At 40.3% G+C, this 19356-nt stretch overlaps 2 protein-coding genes across 3 annotated transcripts in view; one reads left to right on the top strand and one right to left on the bottom strand.

Annotated features, from left to right (window-relative positions):
* Fyb2 (FYN binding protein 2) overlaps positions 1-19356 on the bottom strand; it is a 123863-nt gene that overhangs the window by 48681 nt on the left and 55826 nt on the right. For both annotated transcript variants that reach the window (XM_063261317.1, XM_017593779.3), the window contains exon 5: positions 193-293. In XM_063261317.1, coding sequence (XP_063117387.1) covers positions 193-293 — 101 coding nt within the window. The remainder of the gene's footprint in view (positions 1-192; positions 294-19356) is intronic.
* Positions 16962-18102, top strand: Sumo2l1 (small ubiquitin-like modifier 2). Its single transcript, XM_063288683.1, has 2 exons — positions 16962-17025; positions 17792-18102. The coding sequence occupies exons 1-2, from the start codon at positions 16962-16964 to the stop codon at positions 18100-18102; spliced, it is 375 nt and encodes a 124-aa protein (XP_063144753.1).

Raw genomic sequence — 19356 nt, 5'->3', positions numbered from 1 at the left:
GCTGATGCCCAACTGGACTGATGTATATAAGATTGTTAAGAGAGTAGATATGGGAGAGATAAAAAGGAAGTTAAGACAGCAGAGCAGAATGAATGTGATAACCTTAATGTCTCACTGGCTGTAGGGGAACTATGATCTTGACACACTTTTACTCACACTGGTTATAATATCAGTTGGCCTTGGCAGACTTACCTTCAGCACTTTCTCCTGCAGCACACAAGTTAATGGAGTTGCCAGAGTGTCTCAGATATGAAATTGTTGTGTCATAATTATGTGCTTCTTCCAACTCTGCACTGAGAAGAATGGAAGAAAAAGGGTTCATTGAAATCACATGCTTCTTGACTCCAACTAGGGAAGCTGGCAGGCTAACTGTAAATCTTCACCTGTCCTCCACTCCTCTAAATCCAATCTTCAAATCTCATATCCAGCCTTACAGTAAACCACCTACTACAGCCTCTCTTTCCTCCTGTCCCCATTCCCAGGGGACTAAGCAGATCCTGGTAGAGCACCCTGCCTTCTCCTCCTTCCTGTGGATCCCCTCAGATCTCCCTAGCCCATCCCCATTCCTAAGAGTCACCTTCCAATACCTAGAAACACAGTTTACCTGGAAGCCCCAGTGACCATATCTAGTGGGATACCAAAAAATTTCTTGCTACCCAACCCTCCTAAGAACCAGAGAAGGCAGCAGAAACTGGGTAACAAAACACCCACCCAAAAAAACACAATCAGATATCACTATCAAGAATTATAATCTTCCCAAACCCAGATGCCTAAAAGCCAGAAAACACAACAAAACAAAACAAAAAACAGCAAAACTAGCCAGGACAATATGCCTCCACTAGAGCCCAGCGACCCTACAACAATAGGTTTTGAGTCTTGGAAAATGTCTGAAAGCCATTAAAATAGCCTTTATGAATCTGATAGGGGTACTTAAAAGGGAAATTAATAAATCCATTAAAGAAAGGCATAAAAACACAAGCAGAGGAAGGAAGTGAATAAAACAGTTCAAGACCTGAAAGTGGAATGGAATTTATAAAGAAACCTGGGGGAAATCTGGATATGAAGTTTAGAAACTTGAATGGGGACCTTGGACGGAGGCCTTGCCAACACAATCAAGGGATGCAACAGAGATTCTCAGACAGTGAAGAAATGGATACCTCTGTCAAAGAAAATAATATTAAATCTAAAAAGATTCTGGTTTAAAACATCCAAGAAATATGGAACATCATAAGAAAACCCAATATAAGAATAATAGGAATAGAGGAAGGAAAAGAAACGCAGGTCAGACACACACAAAAAAAGTGTTTTCAACAAAAATCATAAAAGAAAAAATTTTCTAACTTAAAGAAGGAGATACCTGAGCTTCTGGTTGCTGCCCTCATGGAAAGCTGAAAGTCAGCCCCGAGGAGCGATTTCAGGCCCAAGACCAGAGGTAAGACCAACTTTTCTGCTCCAAGTGACCTGCCTGGTGGACTCAGGACACACAAAGGCAAACTTCCTGGCTGGCGCCCGAACCTCACTGATCTTGGCCCACAGCTCCCTGCTCCCAAACCCTGTGGGAGAGAGAGCTGATCACCCAGAAGTGTGGGCAATCCTGAAACTGCAGGACAGGAGAGACTGCCACTTCTGCCCACCTTTGCCCACATCCCTGGCCCAAGAGGAAACTGTGTCTCTCGACACAGGAAGATATGAGCAGTCAAGCTGCAGGAGCCCCATGGTCCAGACTGAACCCGGATCTGAACTGAACCGGTCAAACAGCTCCCTGTGCCCAAATCCGGTGTGGGGGAGAGCTAGACCTTCAGAGGGTCAGACACTCCTGGGAAACCAGAGGAGACTACTCTCTGCCCACATTCCTGACTCAAGAGGAAAACACCTTGTGCCATCTGTGCCCCCTGTGCACAGGGACCCAGGAGAAGTAGGGGCAGGCCTTTCTGGTTCCGCCAACAGGGACAGCTGAAAGCCAGTGGACAGGAACGACTACACGCCTGAGAGAAGAACATTCTGTTCCCATAACTGGCTGAAAGAAAACAGGAAAACAGGTCTACAGCAGTCCTGACACACAGGCCTACAGGACAGTCAAGCCACTGTCAGAAATAGCAAGACAAGCTAACATAGGAAACAACCTGATGGTGGGAGGCAAGTGCAGGATCCCAAGTAACAGAAACCAAGACTACTTGGCATCATTAGAGTCCAATTCTCCCACCAAAGCAAACACTGGATATCCAAACACACCAGAAAGGCAAGATTTAGATTTAAAATCACATTTTATCATGATGATAGAGGACTTTAGGAAGGTAATAAATAACTCCTTTAAGGAAATACAGGACAACACAAGTAAACAACTAGAAGCCATTAGAGAGGAAACATAAAAATCCCTTAAAGAACTACTGGATAAAACAACAAAACAGGAGAAGGAAATAAACAAAACCACCCAGGAGTTAAAAATGGAAATAGAAACAATAAAGAAAGCACAAAGGGAGACAACCCTGAAGATAGAAAACCTAGGGAAGAGATCAGGTGTCACAGATGTAAGCATCACCTACAGAATACATGAGATAGAAGAGAGAATCTCAGGAGCAGAAGATTCCATAGAAAACATCAACACAACTGTCAAAGATAATGTAAAACAGAAAATGCTACTAGCCCAAAACATACAGGAAATCCAGGACTCAATGAGAAGATCAAACCTAAGGATAATAGGTATAGAAGAGAGTGAAGACTCCCAACTTAAAGAGCCAGTACATATCTTCAACAAAATCATAGAAGTAAACTTCCCTAACCTAAAGAAAGAGATGCCCATAAACATACAAGAAGCCTACAGAACTCTAAATAGATTGGACCAGGAAAGAAGCTCCTCCCGTCACATAATAGTCAAAACACCAAATGCACAAAACAAAGAAAGAATATTAAAAGCAGTAAGAGAAAAAGGTCAAGTAACATATGAAGGCAGACCTATCAGAATCACACCAGACTTCTCATGAGAGACTATGAAAGCCAGAAGATCCTGAACAGATAGATATCATACAGACCCTAAGAGAACACAAATGCCAGCCCAGGTTACTGTATCCAGCAAAACTCTCAATTAACATAGATGGAGAAAACAAGATATTCCATGACAAAACCAAATTTACACAATATCTTTCTACAAATCCAGCACTATAAAGGATAATAAATGGTAAAGCCCAACACAAGGAGGCAAGCTACACCCTAGAAAAAGCAAGAAACTAATCATTTTGCAACAAAACAAAGAGAAGACAAGCACACAAACATAATCTCACCTCTCCAAATACGAAGATAACAGGAAGCAACAATCACTATTCCTTAATATCTGTTAGTATCAATGGACTCAATTCCCAAATAAAAAGACACAGATTAACAAACTAGATACATAGTAAGGACCCAGCATTTTGTTGCCTACAGGAAACACACCTCAGAGACAAAGACAGACACTATCTCAGTGTAAAAGGATGGAAAACCATTTTCCAATTAAATGGTCTGAAGAAGCAAGCTGGAGTAGCCATTCTAGTATCGAATAAAATCGACTTTCAACCAAAAGTCATCAAAAAAGATAAGGAGGGACACTTCATATTCATCAAAGGAAAAATCCACCAAGATGAACTCTCAATTCTAAATATCTATGCTCCAAATACAAGGGCACCTACATACATAAAAGAAACCTTACTAAAGCCCAAAGCACACATTGTACCTCACACAATAATAGTAGGAAATTTCAACACCCCACTCTCATCAATGGACAGATCATGGAAACAGAAATCAAACAGAGACATACACAGACTAAGAGAAGTCATGAACCAAATGGACTTAACAGATATTTATAGAATATTCTATCCTAAAACAAAAGAATATACCTTCTTCTCACCACCTCATGGTACTTTCTCCAAAATTTACCATATAATCAGTCACAAAACAGGCCTCAACAGATATAGAAAGATAGAAATAATCTGATGGGTCCTATCAGACCACCACAGGCTAAGGCTGGTCTTCAGTAACAATAAGGAAAGAACACCTACATATACATGGAAGTTCAACAATGCTCTACTCAATGATAACCTGTTCAAGGAAGAAATAAAGAAAGAAATTAAAGACTTCTTAGAATTTAATGAAAATGAAGGCACAACATAACCAAACTTATGGGACACAATGAAAGCTGTGCTAAGAGGAAAACTCATAGCTCTGAGTGCCTGCAGAAAGAAACAGGAGAGAGCATATATCAGCAGCTTGACAGCACACCTAAAAGCTCTAGAACAAAAAGAAGCAAATACACCCAGGAGGAGTAGAAGGCAGGAAATAATCAAACTCAGAGCTGAAATCAACCAAGTAGAAACAAAAAGGACCATAGAAAGAATCAACAGAACCAAAAGCTGGTTCTTTGAGAAAATCAACAAGATAGATAAACTCTTAGCCAGACTAACCAGAGGTCAAAGAGTATGTCCAAATTAACAAAATCAGAAATGAAAAGGGAGACATAAGAACAGAAACTGAGGAAATTCAAAAAATTATAAGATCCTACTACAAAAACATATAAAACAAAACTGGAAAATCTGGATGAAATGGACAATTTTCTAGACAGATAGCAGGTACCAAAGTTAAATCAGGAAAAGATAAACCATTTAAACAACCCCATAACTCCTAAGGAAATAGAAGCAGTCATTAACAGTCTCTCAACCAAAAAGAGCCCAGGTCCAGATGGGTTCAGTGCAGAATTCTATCAGACCTTCATAGAAGACTTCATACCAATACTATCCAAACTATTCCACAAAATTGAAACAGACAGAGCATTACCAAATTTGTTCTATGAAGCCACAATTACTCTTATACCTAAACCACACAAGACCCAACAAAGAAAGAGAACTTCAGACCAATTTCCCTTTTGAATATCGACGCAAAAATACTCAATAAAATTCTTGCAAACTGATTGAAGAACACATCAAAACGATCATCCATTATGATCAAGTAGGCTTCATCCCAGGTATGCAGGGAGGGTTTAATATATGGAAAACCATCAATGTAATCCAATATATAAACAAACTCAAAGATAGAAACCACATGATATTTCATTAGATGCTGAGAAAGCATTTGACACAATTCAATACTCCTTCATGGTAAAAGTCCTGGAAAGAACAGGAATTCAAGGCCCATAACTAAACATAGTAAAAGCCATATACAGCAAACCAGTTGCTAACATTAAACTAAATGGAGAGAAACTTGAAGCAATCCCACTAAAATCTGGACTAGACAAGGCTGCCCACTCTCTCCCTACTTATTCAGTATAGTTCTTGAAGTCCTAGTCAGAGCAATCAGACAGTGAAAGGAGATCAAAGGGATACAGATTGGAAAAGAAGTCAAAATCTCACTATTTGCAGATATGATAGTATATTTGTGACCCCAGAAGTTCCACCAGAGAACTACTAAAGCTGATAAACACCTTCAGCAAAGTGGCTGGGTATAAAATTAACTGAAATAAATCAGTAGCCTTCCTCTACACAAAAGATAAAGAAGCTGAGAAAGAAATTAGGGAAATGACACTTCATAATAGTCACTAATAATATAAAATAGCTTGGTGTGACTCTAACCAAGCAAGTGAAAGATCTGTATGATAAGAACTTCAAGTCTTTGAAGAAAGAAATTGAAGAAGATCTCAGAAGATGGAAAGATCTCCCATGCTCATGGATTGGCAGGATTAATATAGTAAAAAAATGACCATTTTACCAAAAGTGATCTACAGATTCAATGCAATCCCCATCAAAATTCCAATCCAATTCTTCAAAGAGTTAGACAGAACAACTTGCAAATTCATCTGGAATAACAAAAAACCCAGGATAGCTAAAACTATCCTCAACAATAAAAGAACTTCTGGGGAATCACCATCCCTGAACTCAAGAAGTATTATAGAGCAATAGTGATAAAATCTGTATGGTATTGGTACAGAGGCAGACAGATGCACTAGTGGAATAGAATTGAAGACCCAGAAATGAACCCACACACCTAATGGTCACTTGATTTTTGGCAAAGGAGCCAAAACCATCCCATGGAAAAAAGATAGCATTTTCAGCAAATGGTGCTGGTTCAACTGGAGGTCAGCATGTAGAAGAATGCAGATCGATCCATGCTTATCACCCTGTACAAAGCTTAAGTCCAAGTGGATCAAGGACCTCCACATCAAACCAGATACACTCAAACTAGTAGAAAAAAAAGTGGGGAAGAATCTTGAACACATGGACATTGGAGAAAATTTCCTGAACAAAACACCAATGGCTTACGCTCTAAGATCAAGAATCGACAAATGGGATCTCATAAAACTGCAAAGCTTCTGTAAGGCAAAGGACACTGTGGTTAGGACAAAACGGCAACCAACAGATTGGGAAAAGATCTTTACCAATCCTACAACAGATAGAGGCCTTATATCCAAAATATACAAAGAACTCACGAAGTAAGACTGCAGGGAGACAAGTAACCCTATTAAAAAATGGGGTTCAGAGCTAAACAAAGAATTCACAGCTGAGGAATGCCGAATGGCTGAGAAACACCTAAAGAAATGTTCAACATCTTTAGTCATAAGGGAAATGCAAATAAAAACAACCCTGAGATTCCCCCTCACACCAGTCAGAATGGCTAAGATCAAAAACTCTGGTGACAGCAGATGCTGGCGAGGATGTGGAGAAAGAGGAACACTCCTCCATTGTTGGTGGGATTGCAGACTGGTACAACCATTCTGGAAATCAGTCTGGAGGTTCCTCAGAAAATTGGACATTGCACTACCAGAGGACACAGCTATCCCTCTTTTGGGCATGTCCCCAAAAGATGCTCCAACATACAACAAAGACACATGCTCCACTATGTTCATAGAAGCCTTATTTATAATAGCCAGAAGCTGCAGAAATTCCAGATGCCTTCAACAGAGGAATGGATACAGAAAATATGGTACATCTACACAATGGAGTACTACTCAGCTATCAAAAACAATGACTTCATGAAATTCATAGGCAAAGGGATGGGACTAGAAAATACCTTGAGAGAGGTAACCCAATCACAGAAAAACACACATGGTATGCAGTCATTGATAAGTGTATATTAGCTCAAATGCTTGAATTATCCAAGATGCACAGACCACATGAAAAACAAGAAGGATGACCAAAATGTCGACACTTCACTCCTTCTTTAAAAAGAGAACAAGAATGCCCACAGGAGGGGCTAGGGAGGCAACGTTTAAAACAGAGACTGAAGGATCGGCCCTTCATAGCCTGCCCCACATGTGGCCAGATATAAACAGCCACCAAACTAGATAAGATGGATGAAACTAAGAAGTGCAGGCTGACAGGAACTGGATGTAGATCTCTCCTAAGAGAAACAGCTAGAATATGGCAAATACATAGGCAAATGCCAGCAGTAAACCTCTGAACTGAGAACAGGAACCCTGTTGTAGGAATCAGAGAAAGGACTGAAAGAGCTGAAGGGTCTTGAGACCCAATAAGAACAACAATGCCAAGCAACCAGAGCTTCCAGGGACTAAGCCACTACCCAAAGACTATACATGGACTGACCCTGGGCTCCAACCTCATAGGTAGCAATGAATATCCTAGTAAGGGCACCAGTGGAAGGGGAAGCCCTTTGTCCTGCCAAGGCTGGACCCCCAGTGAACGGGATTGTTGGGGGGAGGGCGTTAATGGGTATTGGATGGGGAGGGGAACACACATGCAGAAGGGGAGGGGACGGGGTTGGGGGATATATTTCCACATCCAGCCCTACGAAGGATAATGGATGGAAAACTCTAACTCAAGGAGGGAAACTGCACCCTAGAAAAGGCAAGAAAGTAATCTTCTTTCAACTAAGCCAAAAGAAGATGGCCACACAAACATAATTCCACCTCTAACAACAAAAATAATAGGAAACAACAATCACTGATCCCTAATATTTCTCAACATCAATGGACTCAATTCCCCAATTAAAATAACATAGACTAACAGACTGGATATGTAAAGAGGACCCAGTATTTTCCTACATACAGGAAACATACTTCAGTGACAAAGACAGACACTTCTTCAGAGTAAAAGGCTGGGAAATCTTTTCCCAAGCAAATGGTTTCAAAAAACAAGCTGGAGTAGCCATTCTAATATCCAATAAAATCAAATTTCAACCAAAAGTTATCAAAGAAGATAAGTTTTTTTATACTCATCAAAGGAAAAATCCACCAAGATGAACTCCCAATTCAGAATATCTACATTCCAAATATAAGGGCACCCACATTCATAAAAGAAATTTTACTAAAGCTCAAAGCACACATTGCATCTCACACAATAAGTGTGAGTGAGTTCAACACTCCATTCTCCCCAATGGACAGATTATGGAAACAGAAACTACATAGAGACACAGTAAAATAACAGAAGTTATGAATCAAATGGATTTAACAGTTTATCTATAGAACATTTCATCCTAAAACAAAAGAATATACCTTCTCCAAAATTGACCATATAATCCATCACAAAACAGGCCTCAACAAATAGAGGAAGATTGACATAATGCCATGCATCCTATCAGATCACCATGCACTAAGGCTGGTCTTTGATAACAACAAAAACAACAGAAAGCCCACATACACATGGAATTTGAACAATGCTCTATTCAATGATGACTTGGTCAAGGAAGAAATAAAGAATCTAAAGACTTTTTGAATTTAATGAAAATGAAGGCACAGCATACCCAAACTTATAGGACACAACGAAAGCAGTGCTAAGAGGAAAACTCATAGCTCTGAGTGCCTGCAAAAGAAACTGGAAAGAGCGTACACTAGCAGCTTCACACCTCACCTGAAAGCTCTAGAACAAAAAGAAGCAAATAGATCCAAGAGGAGTAGATGGTACCAAATAAACTCAGGACTGAAATCAACCAAGTAGAAACAAAAAGAACTATACAAAGAATCAACAAAACCTGGAGCTGGTTCTTTGAGAAAATCAACAAGATAGATAATCCCTTAGCTAGACTAACCAAAGGGCACAGAGACAGCATCCAAATTAACAAAATCAGAAATGAAAAGGCAGACATTACAACAGAAACTGAGGAAACCCAAAAGTCATCAGATCTTACTACAAGAGACTATACTCAACAAAACTGGATCGTCTGGATGAAATGAACAATTTTCTAGACCGATATCAGGTACCAAAGTTAAATGAGGATCAGATAAACCATCTAAACAGTCCCATAACCACTTAAGAAATAGAAGCAGTCATTAAAAGTCTTCAAATAAAAAAAAAAAAAACCAGAACCAGATGGGTTTAGTGCTGAATTCTATCAGACCTTCTTCGAAGACCTAATACCAATACTCTCCAAACTATTACTACTCAAGTTGTTCTATGAATTCACAATCACACTTATACCTGAACCACACAAAGACCCAACAAAGAAAAAGAACTTCAGACCAAATTTCCTTATGAATATCGATGTAAAAATACTGAATAAAATGCTCTCAAACCAAATCCAAGAACACATCAAAATGATCATCCATCATGATCAAGTAGGCTTCATCCCAGGGATGCACTATAAAAACAAACTCAAAGAAACCATATGATCATCACATTAGATGCCAAGAAAGCATTTGACAAAATTCAACACCCCTTCCTAATAAAAGCCTTGGAAATATCAGAAATTCAAGACCCATACCTAAACATAGTAATAGAAATATATAGCAAACCAATAGCCAACATCAAGCTAAATGGAGAGAAACTTGAAGCAATCTCACTAAAATCAGGGACTAGACAAGGCTACCCTCTCTCCCCCTACCTATTCAGTATAGTCCTTGAAGTCCTAGCCAGAGCAATTAGACAACAAAAAGAGGTCAAAGGAATACAAATTGGAAAGAAAGAAGTCAAAATATCACTCTTTGCAGATGATATGATAGTACACTTAACTGACCCCCAAAATTCTACCAGAGAACTCCTACAGCTGGTAAACAACTTCAGCTCAGCAAAGTAGCTGAACATAAAATTAACTCAAACAAAATCAGTAGCCTTCCTTTATTTTCTCAGGTTGAGAAAGAAATTAGGGAAATGACACCCTTCACAATAGTCACTAATAATATAAAATACCTTGGAGTGACTCTAACCAAGCAGTGAAAGATCTGTATAACAAGAACTTCAAGTTTCTGAAGAAAAAATTAAAGAAGATCTTAGAAGATGGAAAGATGAAAGATCTCCCATGCTCATGGATTGGCAGGATTAATATAGTAAAAATGGCCATTTTGCCAAAAGCAATCTACAGATTCAATGCAATCCCCATCAAAATCCCAAGTCAATTCTTCACAGAGTTAGAACAATTTGCAAATGCATTTGGAGTAACAATATACCCAGGATAGTGAAACCTATTCTCAACAATAAAAGATCTTCAGGGAGAGTCACTATCCCTCCCCTCCAGCTCTATTACAGAGCAACAGTGATAAAACCTATATGGTATTGGTACAGAGACAGGCAGGTAGATCAGTAGAATAGAACTGAAGACCCAGAAATGAACCCACACACCTATAGCTACTTGATCTTTGACAAAGCAGCTAAAACCATCCAGTGGAGAAAAGTTAGCATTTTCAACAAATGGGGTTGGTTCAACTGGCAGTCAGCATAGAGAAGACGGAAAATCAATCACTCCATTCTTATCACCCTGTACAAAGCTCAAGTTCAAGTAGACCAAGAACCTCCACAGAAAACCAGAATCACTCAAACTAATAGAAGAGAAAGCGGGTAAGAGCCTCGAACACCATGGGCTAATACTGCTATCATGTAGCGGAGACTTCCTTGCTTTGCTTCAATCCAGGCTGTCCCCTTCAATGTACTTGGCAAATCTATTGATTTGTGGCTTTCTTTTGTTCTGTGTCTATAAAAGTTTCATGTAACTGGTTCCTCTTATAAGAATGCATTTGGGGCAACTTACACTCATATCCCCAGGCCGTCCTCATTCATGTTGACTCATAGTAAACTATCTCTTCATTGCCTAAGAGTGACATCTGAGTTTTCATTGCATTATAAAGCAACTCTGGTGTACTTGGATAGAAATATTCTCATGCCCAAAATATCTAAGCCTCCAAAGGAAACAATCGTCACTTAGAACAAGATTATTGTCAAAGTTTGAGAAGCATGGGATAATGTGAGCCACCTTAGAACAGTGGGAAGATGTATACAATGGAGACAATAAACTTACTAGAGTGTGATTTAAGTATTTGAAAAAAACTATGTCAATAATAGTAACTACTAGGTAAAAATAAGAGAGCCCCAAAAAGAAGACTCTACATATTTAAGGTTAAGAGAAAGGAGATAAAGAAATCATAAAGATAATTCTTTTGGTTGTGTGCACGTGTGTTCATGTGTGCACCTGTATGTTCCTGAATGTGGAAGCCAGAGTTCAACCTTGGGCATCATTCCTTAGGTGCCATCTATGTTGCTTTCTACAACAGAGACTTTCACTTGGCCGGGAACAGCTAGGCTGGCTGGCAAGAGATTTGCCTGCCTTGAGATTACAAGTGTGTTTCATCACCTTTGGCCATTTTATAAGATTTGGGGAGGGGGTTGAATTTGTCTCTGTGCTTACAAGGCAAGAACTTGACTGATGGAGCCATTTCCCTAGCCCATAAATATAATTCCTGAGATTAATAAGGCACCAGGCTAGAAATCTGCCTCTGTGTGATTTGGTTAAGGATGAGAGGTAGCTTAAGAAAGAACAGGTTCTATTTCACAGGGGAAGAGTGTTGGAAATTCCCAAAGGCAATGACAAAACAGTTGAAAAGCAGAACAAAAAGACTGGCAGTTGGCTAAACTGAAGACAAGTACAATATGGCTTCCTGTTCTGGGAAAGGGCTGTAAAAGCCCCATCCAACAATAAGGTAGGTGGTGCTGAAGCAAAGAGAACAGTAGTCTCACCCTTCAGGACAAGCCATAGTTGCTAGGTGTCTCAAATCTAGTTGTAGACTTTGGTCAGGCAGCAGTTCCTCTGTGGTAGGTCAGCAGTAGAAAAGAATGGCCTGTGAGAGCAGGAGGGCAGTGGCTGGGTGCCATCTTGAGAGGGAGTCTAGTGTTCAAAGCTGAGCTACCTGGCTGTAATGGTAGCTCTGTAGTTAAGAGCACTGGCTGTTCTTCCATAGGACCTGGGTTTCAGCACCCACACGTTGACTCCAGTTCTAGGGGATTTGATGCCCTCTGTGGGCACTAGGCATGGATGTGGTACACAAACACATATGAAGGCAAAAGACTCATACACACACACACACACACACACACACACACACACACACATCTAATTAAATAAAATAAATAAAATAAATAAAATTGTGCTATCTTGGAAGCCTGAAAACAGGGAACAACCACAAGCTAGGGAGCCTACATTTAAGCTGGTGGAGTCACACACACACACACACACACACACACACACACACACACACACACACACACACAGGTAGGGCAAGTGTGTGTTCTAAGCAGTATTTTAACTTGCAGAGATCTCAGCACGGTGCCTGCCTCCCATATTCCCACTGAACTTGTGACACGATTCCTTTTAGAACATCAGCTACCCCAAAGGACTCAATCTGGGGAGACTCAAGAGGGTAGGACTGGAGCAATGGTGGCGCATGCCTTTAATCCCAGCACTCCAGAGGCAGAGGCAGGTGGATTGCTGTGAGTTTGAAGTCAGCCTGGCCTACAGATCGGGTTCCAGGACAGCCAAGGCTACACTGAAAAGACCCTGGCTTGTTGAGGTTTGGTCTGTAGCTATGTTCAATAGTGGCTCCCAAGGTCTGGATGACCCAAGGGATGAGGAAATCTTCATATATACTGAGTGATGCTATGTAACCTTGCTCCTTAATTTAAAAACTATTGGTTAAATAAAGATGCCTACAGCCTATAGCTGGGAAGAGGAGAGGTAGGTGAGTTTTTGGTTCCTGGGGCTTAAAGTCTGAGGCAGGACCACAAGGGAGAAGAGAAGAAGGTGGAGAGAGAAGAAGATGCCATGGGGTAGGTGATTATGAAAACATGGCCATGAGGGCTGGCCAATTTGAGTTAAGAGTGGCCCAGGTGGAACATGGAAAGTTATAATGTGGGGTTACTGATGGGCAAGTAGGCACTGATAGCTTAGAGGGGAGATCTCTGCCCAGCTCTAGTGCTTTAAAGGCTTGTCATAAATAGAAAGGTTGTGTGTCTTTCATCTGGGAACTGAATGATCAAAGGCGGGATAGAAACCCCTGATTGAGATTAACTATCACTACCACTACCACACTGCCTTGAAAGACAAACAAATGAAAGCAAGAGGGAGGGAGAACCTGTCCTAGTCACAGCTGTGAAGCTAGGTGTGGTCAGCAGAGGTCCCTGTGCATAGAGAAACTCCTGAAACTGAATCAGCACTAGCAGAAGGCAGAGACTTGGCCAGCACAATTCAACACCAACATAAACAGGAAAGAACAAACTCAGGTCCCATGTTTGTGCAGCACAAGCTTTAACACTCAGCCACCTCCCAGCCCCTGCCAGTGAGGTGAAGAGAAAGTTTCAGAAAATAGAATCAAGGTAAAGTTACTAATTTTAAGAGTTATTTTCTTAATGTGTATTATCTTCGCATGAGAAACAATATGATCAAATAAAAAAAAAGAAAATTGAAAGAGTTCAAAGCTCACTTACAAGGATTCAACCCAGCCCTGCTTGTGAAATCCTAGAAAAAGAAATTAATCAGTACTAAGAGTACCTCCAGAACAAAAGAGTTTATTCCACAACCACAAGGATGTCTCAGCCTTAAAGAATATACCACTCTTATCAATCACAGTTTTAATATGAAAAAAATACCAGATGTCAATAAACACGAAAAAGCATTTCATGGGGTTAAATTTTCTTATCTAGATTGATCTCCAACAAATACTGCAGTTAATGACAAAGTGCAAAAAAGTGTTAATATCTGTAATAATTCCATCAGAAACTTCATCAATAGAAAAAGAGCCCATGGAAAGCTCTTCATCAATAGAAAAGGGATAGCCCATGGAAAGCTCTTCATCAATAGAAAAGGGATAGCCCATGGAAAGCTCTTCATCAATAGAAAAGGGATAGCCCATGGAAAGCTCTTCATCAATAGAAAAGAGATAGCACCTGGAAAGCTATCGTTATAGTGACCACAGAAAAATCAGGTTGAAGCCCTCACAAAATTGAATTTAAATTCTTTAAAGTCGCAGTAAAGAGGAAAATGGAAAGAGAACCACTTCCTTCACCCATCAGATCCTCGTGAATCTCGGCTTGAGGATGACACCATGTTCAGTGGGAAAATTGAGAAGTAGTAAATCTTTATATGGTTTGGGAGAGACTTGGCACAGCCAATGTGGGAGACTGTATGTCTGGGTCTTGAAAGCTGAAGCTGTCTAATTGCTATTATTTTGCAAGTCTATTCTTTGGTAAATAAATGGCTTTGGAAAACTCACTTGGATCAACCACATGTGTGACATTTTCAAGCAGCCTAGCCGCCCAGTGAGGAACATGTGAACAAATGTGATGTTCGTTTGATAGGCTACAGCACAGCAGTCTAACGCCACAGACTAGACTTGCCTACGTCTGCTTAGAAAACCGCTTTCCTCAACAACAAGCCTTGGAAGGTAGAGAAACCTGCTTTTTATACAAAAACTTAAAGTTCTATTTTAACAAGCAAATGAACTTGTAGTTCTAATATAGAAAAGGTCTGCCTGGACACACCCCTGAATCCATAATAGGTGTTGGCTCTAGAGGTGAGAAGTACATCTGTGCTGCAGGCCAAAGGAGGCACGCACATCACATGTGGAGACCTAGAGGAGACATCACTCCATGCAATCCTTCTACCTCCACACACAGGAGGGCTAAGGAATTTTATTTCGTGTAAGCATATGTGTGCGTGCATGCTTGTGTGTGTGTGTGTATGTGTGTGTGTGTGTGTGTGTGTGTGTGTGTGCGCGCGCGTGCGCTCGAGCACGTGTGCGTACATGTATACATCTACATAAGGCTACCTGTGGAGGCTAGAAGACAGTATCATATGCCCTGGAGCTGGACTTGCAGGCACTTGTCAGCTGACTGACGTGTGTGCTGTGAGCAGAACTTGAGTCCTCTAGAAGAGCAGCAAACACTCTTAACCTCTGAGCCATCTCCTTTTTCCTGGTCTTTATCTGCATATTCTCTACAGTTTTTTAAAAAATACAAGACTAGTTCCATTTTTCTGAAAAAGAAAACTTAAGAATTCTAATCCTTTAGGAACTTTTTCTTTCATATTCTCACCCCCTGCAGAAGATTATTGAGAGAAACGTTGCTAAATTAGAGACTGTGCTGTGTATCTCACGCTCTGATGATTTAATGATCTCATCAGAGCAGTGGGAAATTAGCCTTATTAATAAGAAACAGTTTTGGAGAAATTGAAAGAGGATATACAATCAATTTCTTGCATAAGCTTTGTCAAAAATGAGTAAGTATCTGATTTTAGATGATTATAAAGTATTTTAACCATTTTTCTAAGAAGAGGAAGAGAAGAGGAAGAGGAGGAGGAAGAGGAAGAAAAAAGGAGGGAAAGAAGAAAAAGAGGAGGAGGAGGAAGGGGCAGAAGAAGAGGATGAGGAGGAGGAGGGGTGGGAAGCAGCAACATCTTTCAGACAAGTTTACAAGGATCGTTTTGCACGCCCATCATTAGGAAAGAGATAGTGTCGGTGGTGATTAAACTCCCTTTCTTGCTGTCTAAGAATGTGCTGCTTTTTCCAAGACATTGGCGCTAGATCTAAGATCCATCTGGATTTTAAACAGCGTGGATCAATATGGAGAGCATGGGTAAATAAGAGCTATACGGTTCAATTTATTTATCTCCACATTTATGAAAAATGTGTGCAGAATGCTAGAACCATGCGGAGATAGAACGCCAGCCAGGCCAGCAGCATGGCTGCAGACAGAAGGAACCGGAACTCCAGCTCTCTTCAAATGCCAGTTTGAAAGCACTGGATGAACAGTTTGAGCCTCCATTTTCCACTGTGTAAAATACCAATAACAGAATCTACTTTACAGATATGGTGGGGATATGGAATGAAACATTTTTCCTCTACATAATGGTGCCACAAAAATCATACTAGTAATATTACATTGGTCACGTTATTGTATTTTGAAGGATGTTATAAGGTATCTTATAAAGATCCTTTATTACAGATATAACATTAAATTTCATACTTTCCTGTGGGGAACCTCTCATAATTCAAATTCAGCATCATAAAGCTTTAATGTTTCTTAATAATGCCTTCATCATGACCATCTTTTCTTCAAGAAGCATCGATACTCTTTTACCTGCACTGTGAATGCTAAAGATGGTTTTAGAAACTAGAACTTTCTGAATTTTGTGTGGACCCCTGGAATCTTATCTTCAAAATGAAGCTTTGAGCAAGAAAGATCTCTGGCTAATGCATGGATAAGGGACTTTTTGTTGTTGGTTCTACTGGCCCATCTACTTCGGGACCATTAATCTGGGGTCCTGGTACAATCCCTGTGTTTTTTAGAGAAGTCTGTCAGCCCCCATACCCAGCTGTACTCTCCATAGAAGGGGTTCCCATGGCTTAGTCAACAAACTATGTTCTCAAACAGTAAACTTATTAATCACGATAATAGTTAATATTTCTTGAGGGTCACCATTATTCATCTCTTGCTACCTGGTCTGAGCAGCCATTCGGATTCTTAGAACCTTCACTTCTGTATGATGGCGGATTTTGTGTGTTACCAGATAGAAAAAGGAAATTTCCTTTCTTGATTTTTCTGGAGCCACACATATAATTTGACAGGTTAAAAAAAAATGTGACTGAAAGGAAGTTCCAGAAGATCTAAAGAATTGAAAAGGTTGAAACTTTAGTATCAAGACCCACACATGCCCTCTTATATTTACCAGGATGGAGCTTTGCACCCACTTTCAGTTCTAATAGGACATGGGCTTTAAGATAAGGGAGAATGGGGGCCACCGAGGAGCTAGTGCCCCTCGTGACAGTCTATGGGCAGGAAGCAATTCCAGAGAGTATTTGACTTCACATTTACGTGAGGTTCCAAACTTGGCAAATTCCCACTAGCAAATGCTTTGTGCAAGGCCACCAGTCCAAAGCACTTAACTCTAAGAAATCCTCTCCTAAGTTTAATAATGACATTTAGGGCCACCAGGGAGATGTCCTAGTGTGTAAAGCAGCTTGCTGTGGAAGCTTGATGACCTAAGTTTGAGTCCCCAAATTCACAGTGAAAGAAAAGCAATGTCTCACAAGTTGTTCTTAGACCTCTACATGCTCTGCACACTTAAACTCACATATATGAGCACTCGTGCATGTGTGCGTGCGCGCGCGCGCGCACACACACACACACACACACACACACACACACACACACAAAATAAAACCTCGACATCTAATCAGGCTAAGAAGTATTGCAAAGTGTAATTACACCAGAGTCACAGAATTCTATGGTCAAAGGGAGTTTTCTCTTTACAAGCCATGACAACTGTTTCCTTTTCCACATAAGATAATGGTTAAATGTGACAACCACCAAACAACAAATGATTACAGAGGGGAAACGGCGTCAGAGAAGATAAAGGTGTTATCAGCTGTCCTTGGTTGAGGCCTTGATTAAATAGGGAGTTTGACCCAAGGCCTATTATCCTTTTATAAACTTTAGAAGATATTCAGGACATGTGTATGCGCCCTCTGCCTCATCCGCCACTGCTGCCGCCTCCTTCCGCTGCTCCCCATGCTGCTCCTGTGCTCCTTCGGTGCGGACTGGGTGCCTCTTTTGTGAAGTGGCAGCTGAGGCAACTCCGGCACTTGCTAAGGCTGACAAGAAACCCACAGGAGGAGTCAAGACTGAGGAGAACAGTCATATTAATTCGAAGGTGGTGGGACGAGATGGTTCTGCGGTGAGGTTTAGGAGACATACACAACTTAGTAAACCAATGAAAGCCTTTTGTGAACAACAGGGTCTGTCAATGAGGCAGAGCAGTTTCCGGTTTGATGGGCAGCCAATCAACGAAACAGACACACCTGCACAGTTGGAAATGGAGGATGACGGTACGATTGATATGTTCCAGCAGCAGAGGGGAGAGGTCTACTGAAAAGGGAGCCTGCTACTTTACCCCAGAAGCTTGTTATAGACCAAGAACACATTCTCAATTAGAAAGTGACAACTCAGTCCCACCACATCCCGACAACTACAGTATAGCTTTCCCTCTTCCTTCATTTTCCTGTCCCCATTTCTTTATTGTACATAAGCAACTGGTGTATTGCACAGGCATATTGCTCTTTTTCTCTTTTCCCTTTTTAAATTAAAGGGCCATTGTTCTGACTGATTGACATCAGATGGAGATAGTCTGGGGACAGTACTGGTTCTGTGAGAAAAAATCCCCCTTCTCCACTATTGGCACGGTCATTCAACTCTTGTCTTTTTATTCCATTAAGTTACTTTGCTCTCATTGTTTTAACAAAAGAACCCAACAACACAAAATCCTTTTGTATCTTGTTTGATTGGAGAATTTTAATGTTTTCCATTGATCATTGTAAAACCAAGGGCAATTTTTATAACTGTTTAGTGCATGACTGTTACATGTAGGGCAATCCGTCTTTAAGTAGGGACAAATTACTCTTGAATAAAATAATCTTAGTTTTCCCTTCAAGTCAAGCAACTTGTTGTTTAAATAAACTTCTTATTTAAAAAGAGATATTCAGATTGATTTTAATGTATGTGTATCAGTGTTTGCCTGTGTGTGTGCATGTGCACCACACATATACCTGGTAGAGATCAGACGAGAAGATTCATTTCCCTGGACTGGAGTTAGAGAGACGGTGTGGGACACTACGTGGTTTCTAGAAACTAAACCTGGGTCCTCTGCAGGACAGCAAGTACCCTAAGCACTGAAACATCTCTCCAGCCCCTTTTCCTGTTTCTGATGATACTGAGGTGACATAAAATATGTGTTTACTGTAATATTCACAGAGTCCACCTCCTCCCACCACTGAGCCCACATGCTCTTCTATTGTCACTTAAATAAGAAATTTTATTGTATATAAAAATTTAAAATTAGTAGGTAAAGGAAACAAGTTGAATAAAAATATTATTATACTTTGATATTTTTCATTCTAAGTCTTTTCTAGCAGACATAAATGTAGATTGTATATAATCCTAAGAAAAATTCTTTTAATTCTATTCAGAGCAAGATATGTGTATTTGATATTAAAAAGAGATTAGGGAGTCTTAATTTTGTTAATACAAATAAATTGGCCTAAATCAGTAATGCCACAGAATTAGAAACATACTAATCACATTTGGCCCTTTTGTAACATACTGTTGTCTCCAACTGGCTTTGGAGAAT

Source organism: Rattus norvegicus, chromosome 5 (genome assembly GCF_036323735.1).
Source record: "Rattus norvegicus strain BN/NHsdMcwi chromosome 5, GRCr8, whole genome shotgun sequence".
Lineage (NCBI taxonomy): Eukaryota > Metazoa > Chordata > Mammalia > Rodentia > Muridae > Rattus > Rattus norvegicus.
The sequence above is the reverse complement of the archived record's forward strand: the minus strand, read 5'-3'. Positions and strand labels throughout refer to the sequence as shown.

What these genes read in the sequence shown, in the direction of transcription:
- Sumo2l1 (XM_063288683.1), top strand. Translation starts at nt 16,962, where the DNA reads ATGGGGGCCACCGAGGAGCTAGTGCCCCTCGTGACAGTCTATGGGCAG. An exon ending in GCAGGAAGCAATTCCAGAGA is followed by an intron (nt 17,026 to 17,791) that starts GTATTTGACTTC and finishes TCTTTTGTGAAG; the next exon opens with TGGCAGCTGAGGCAACTCCG.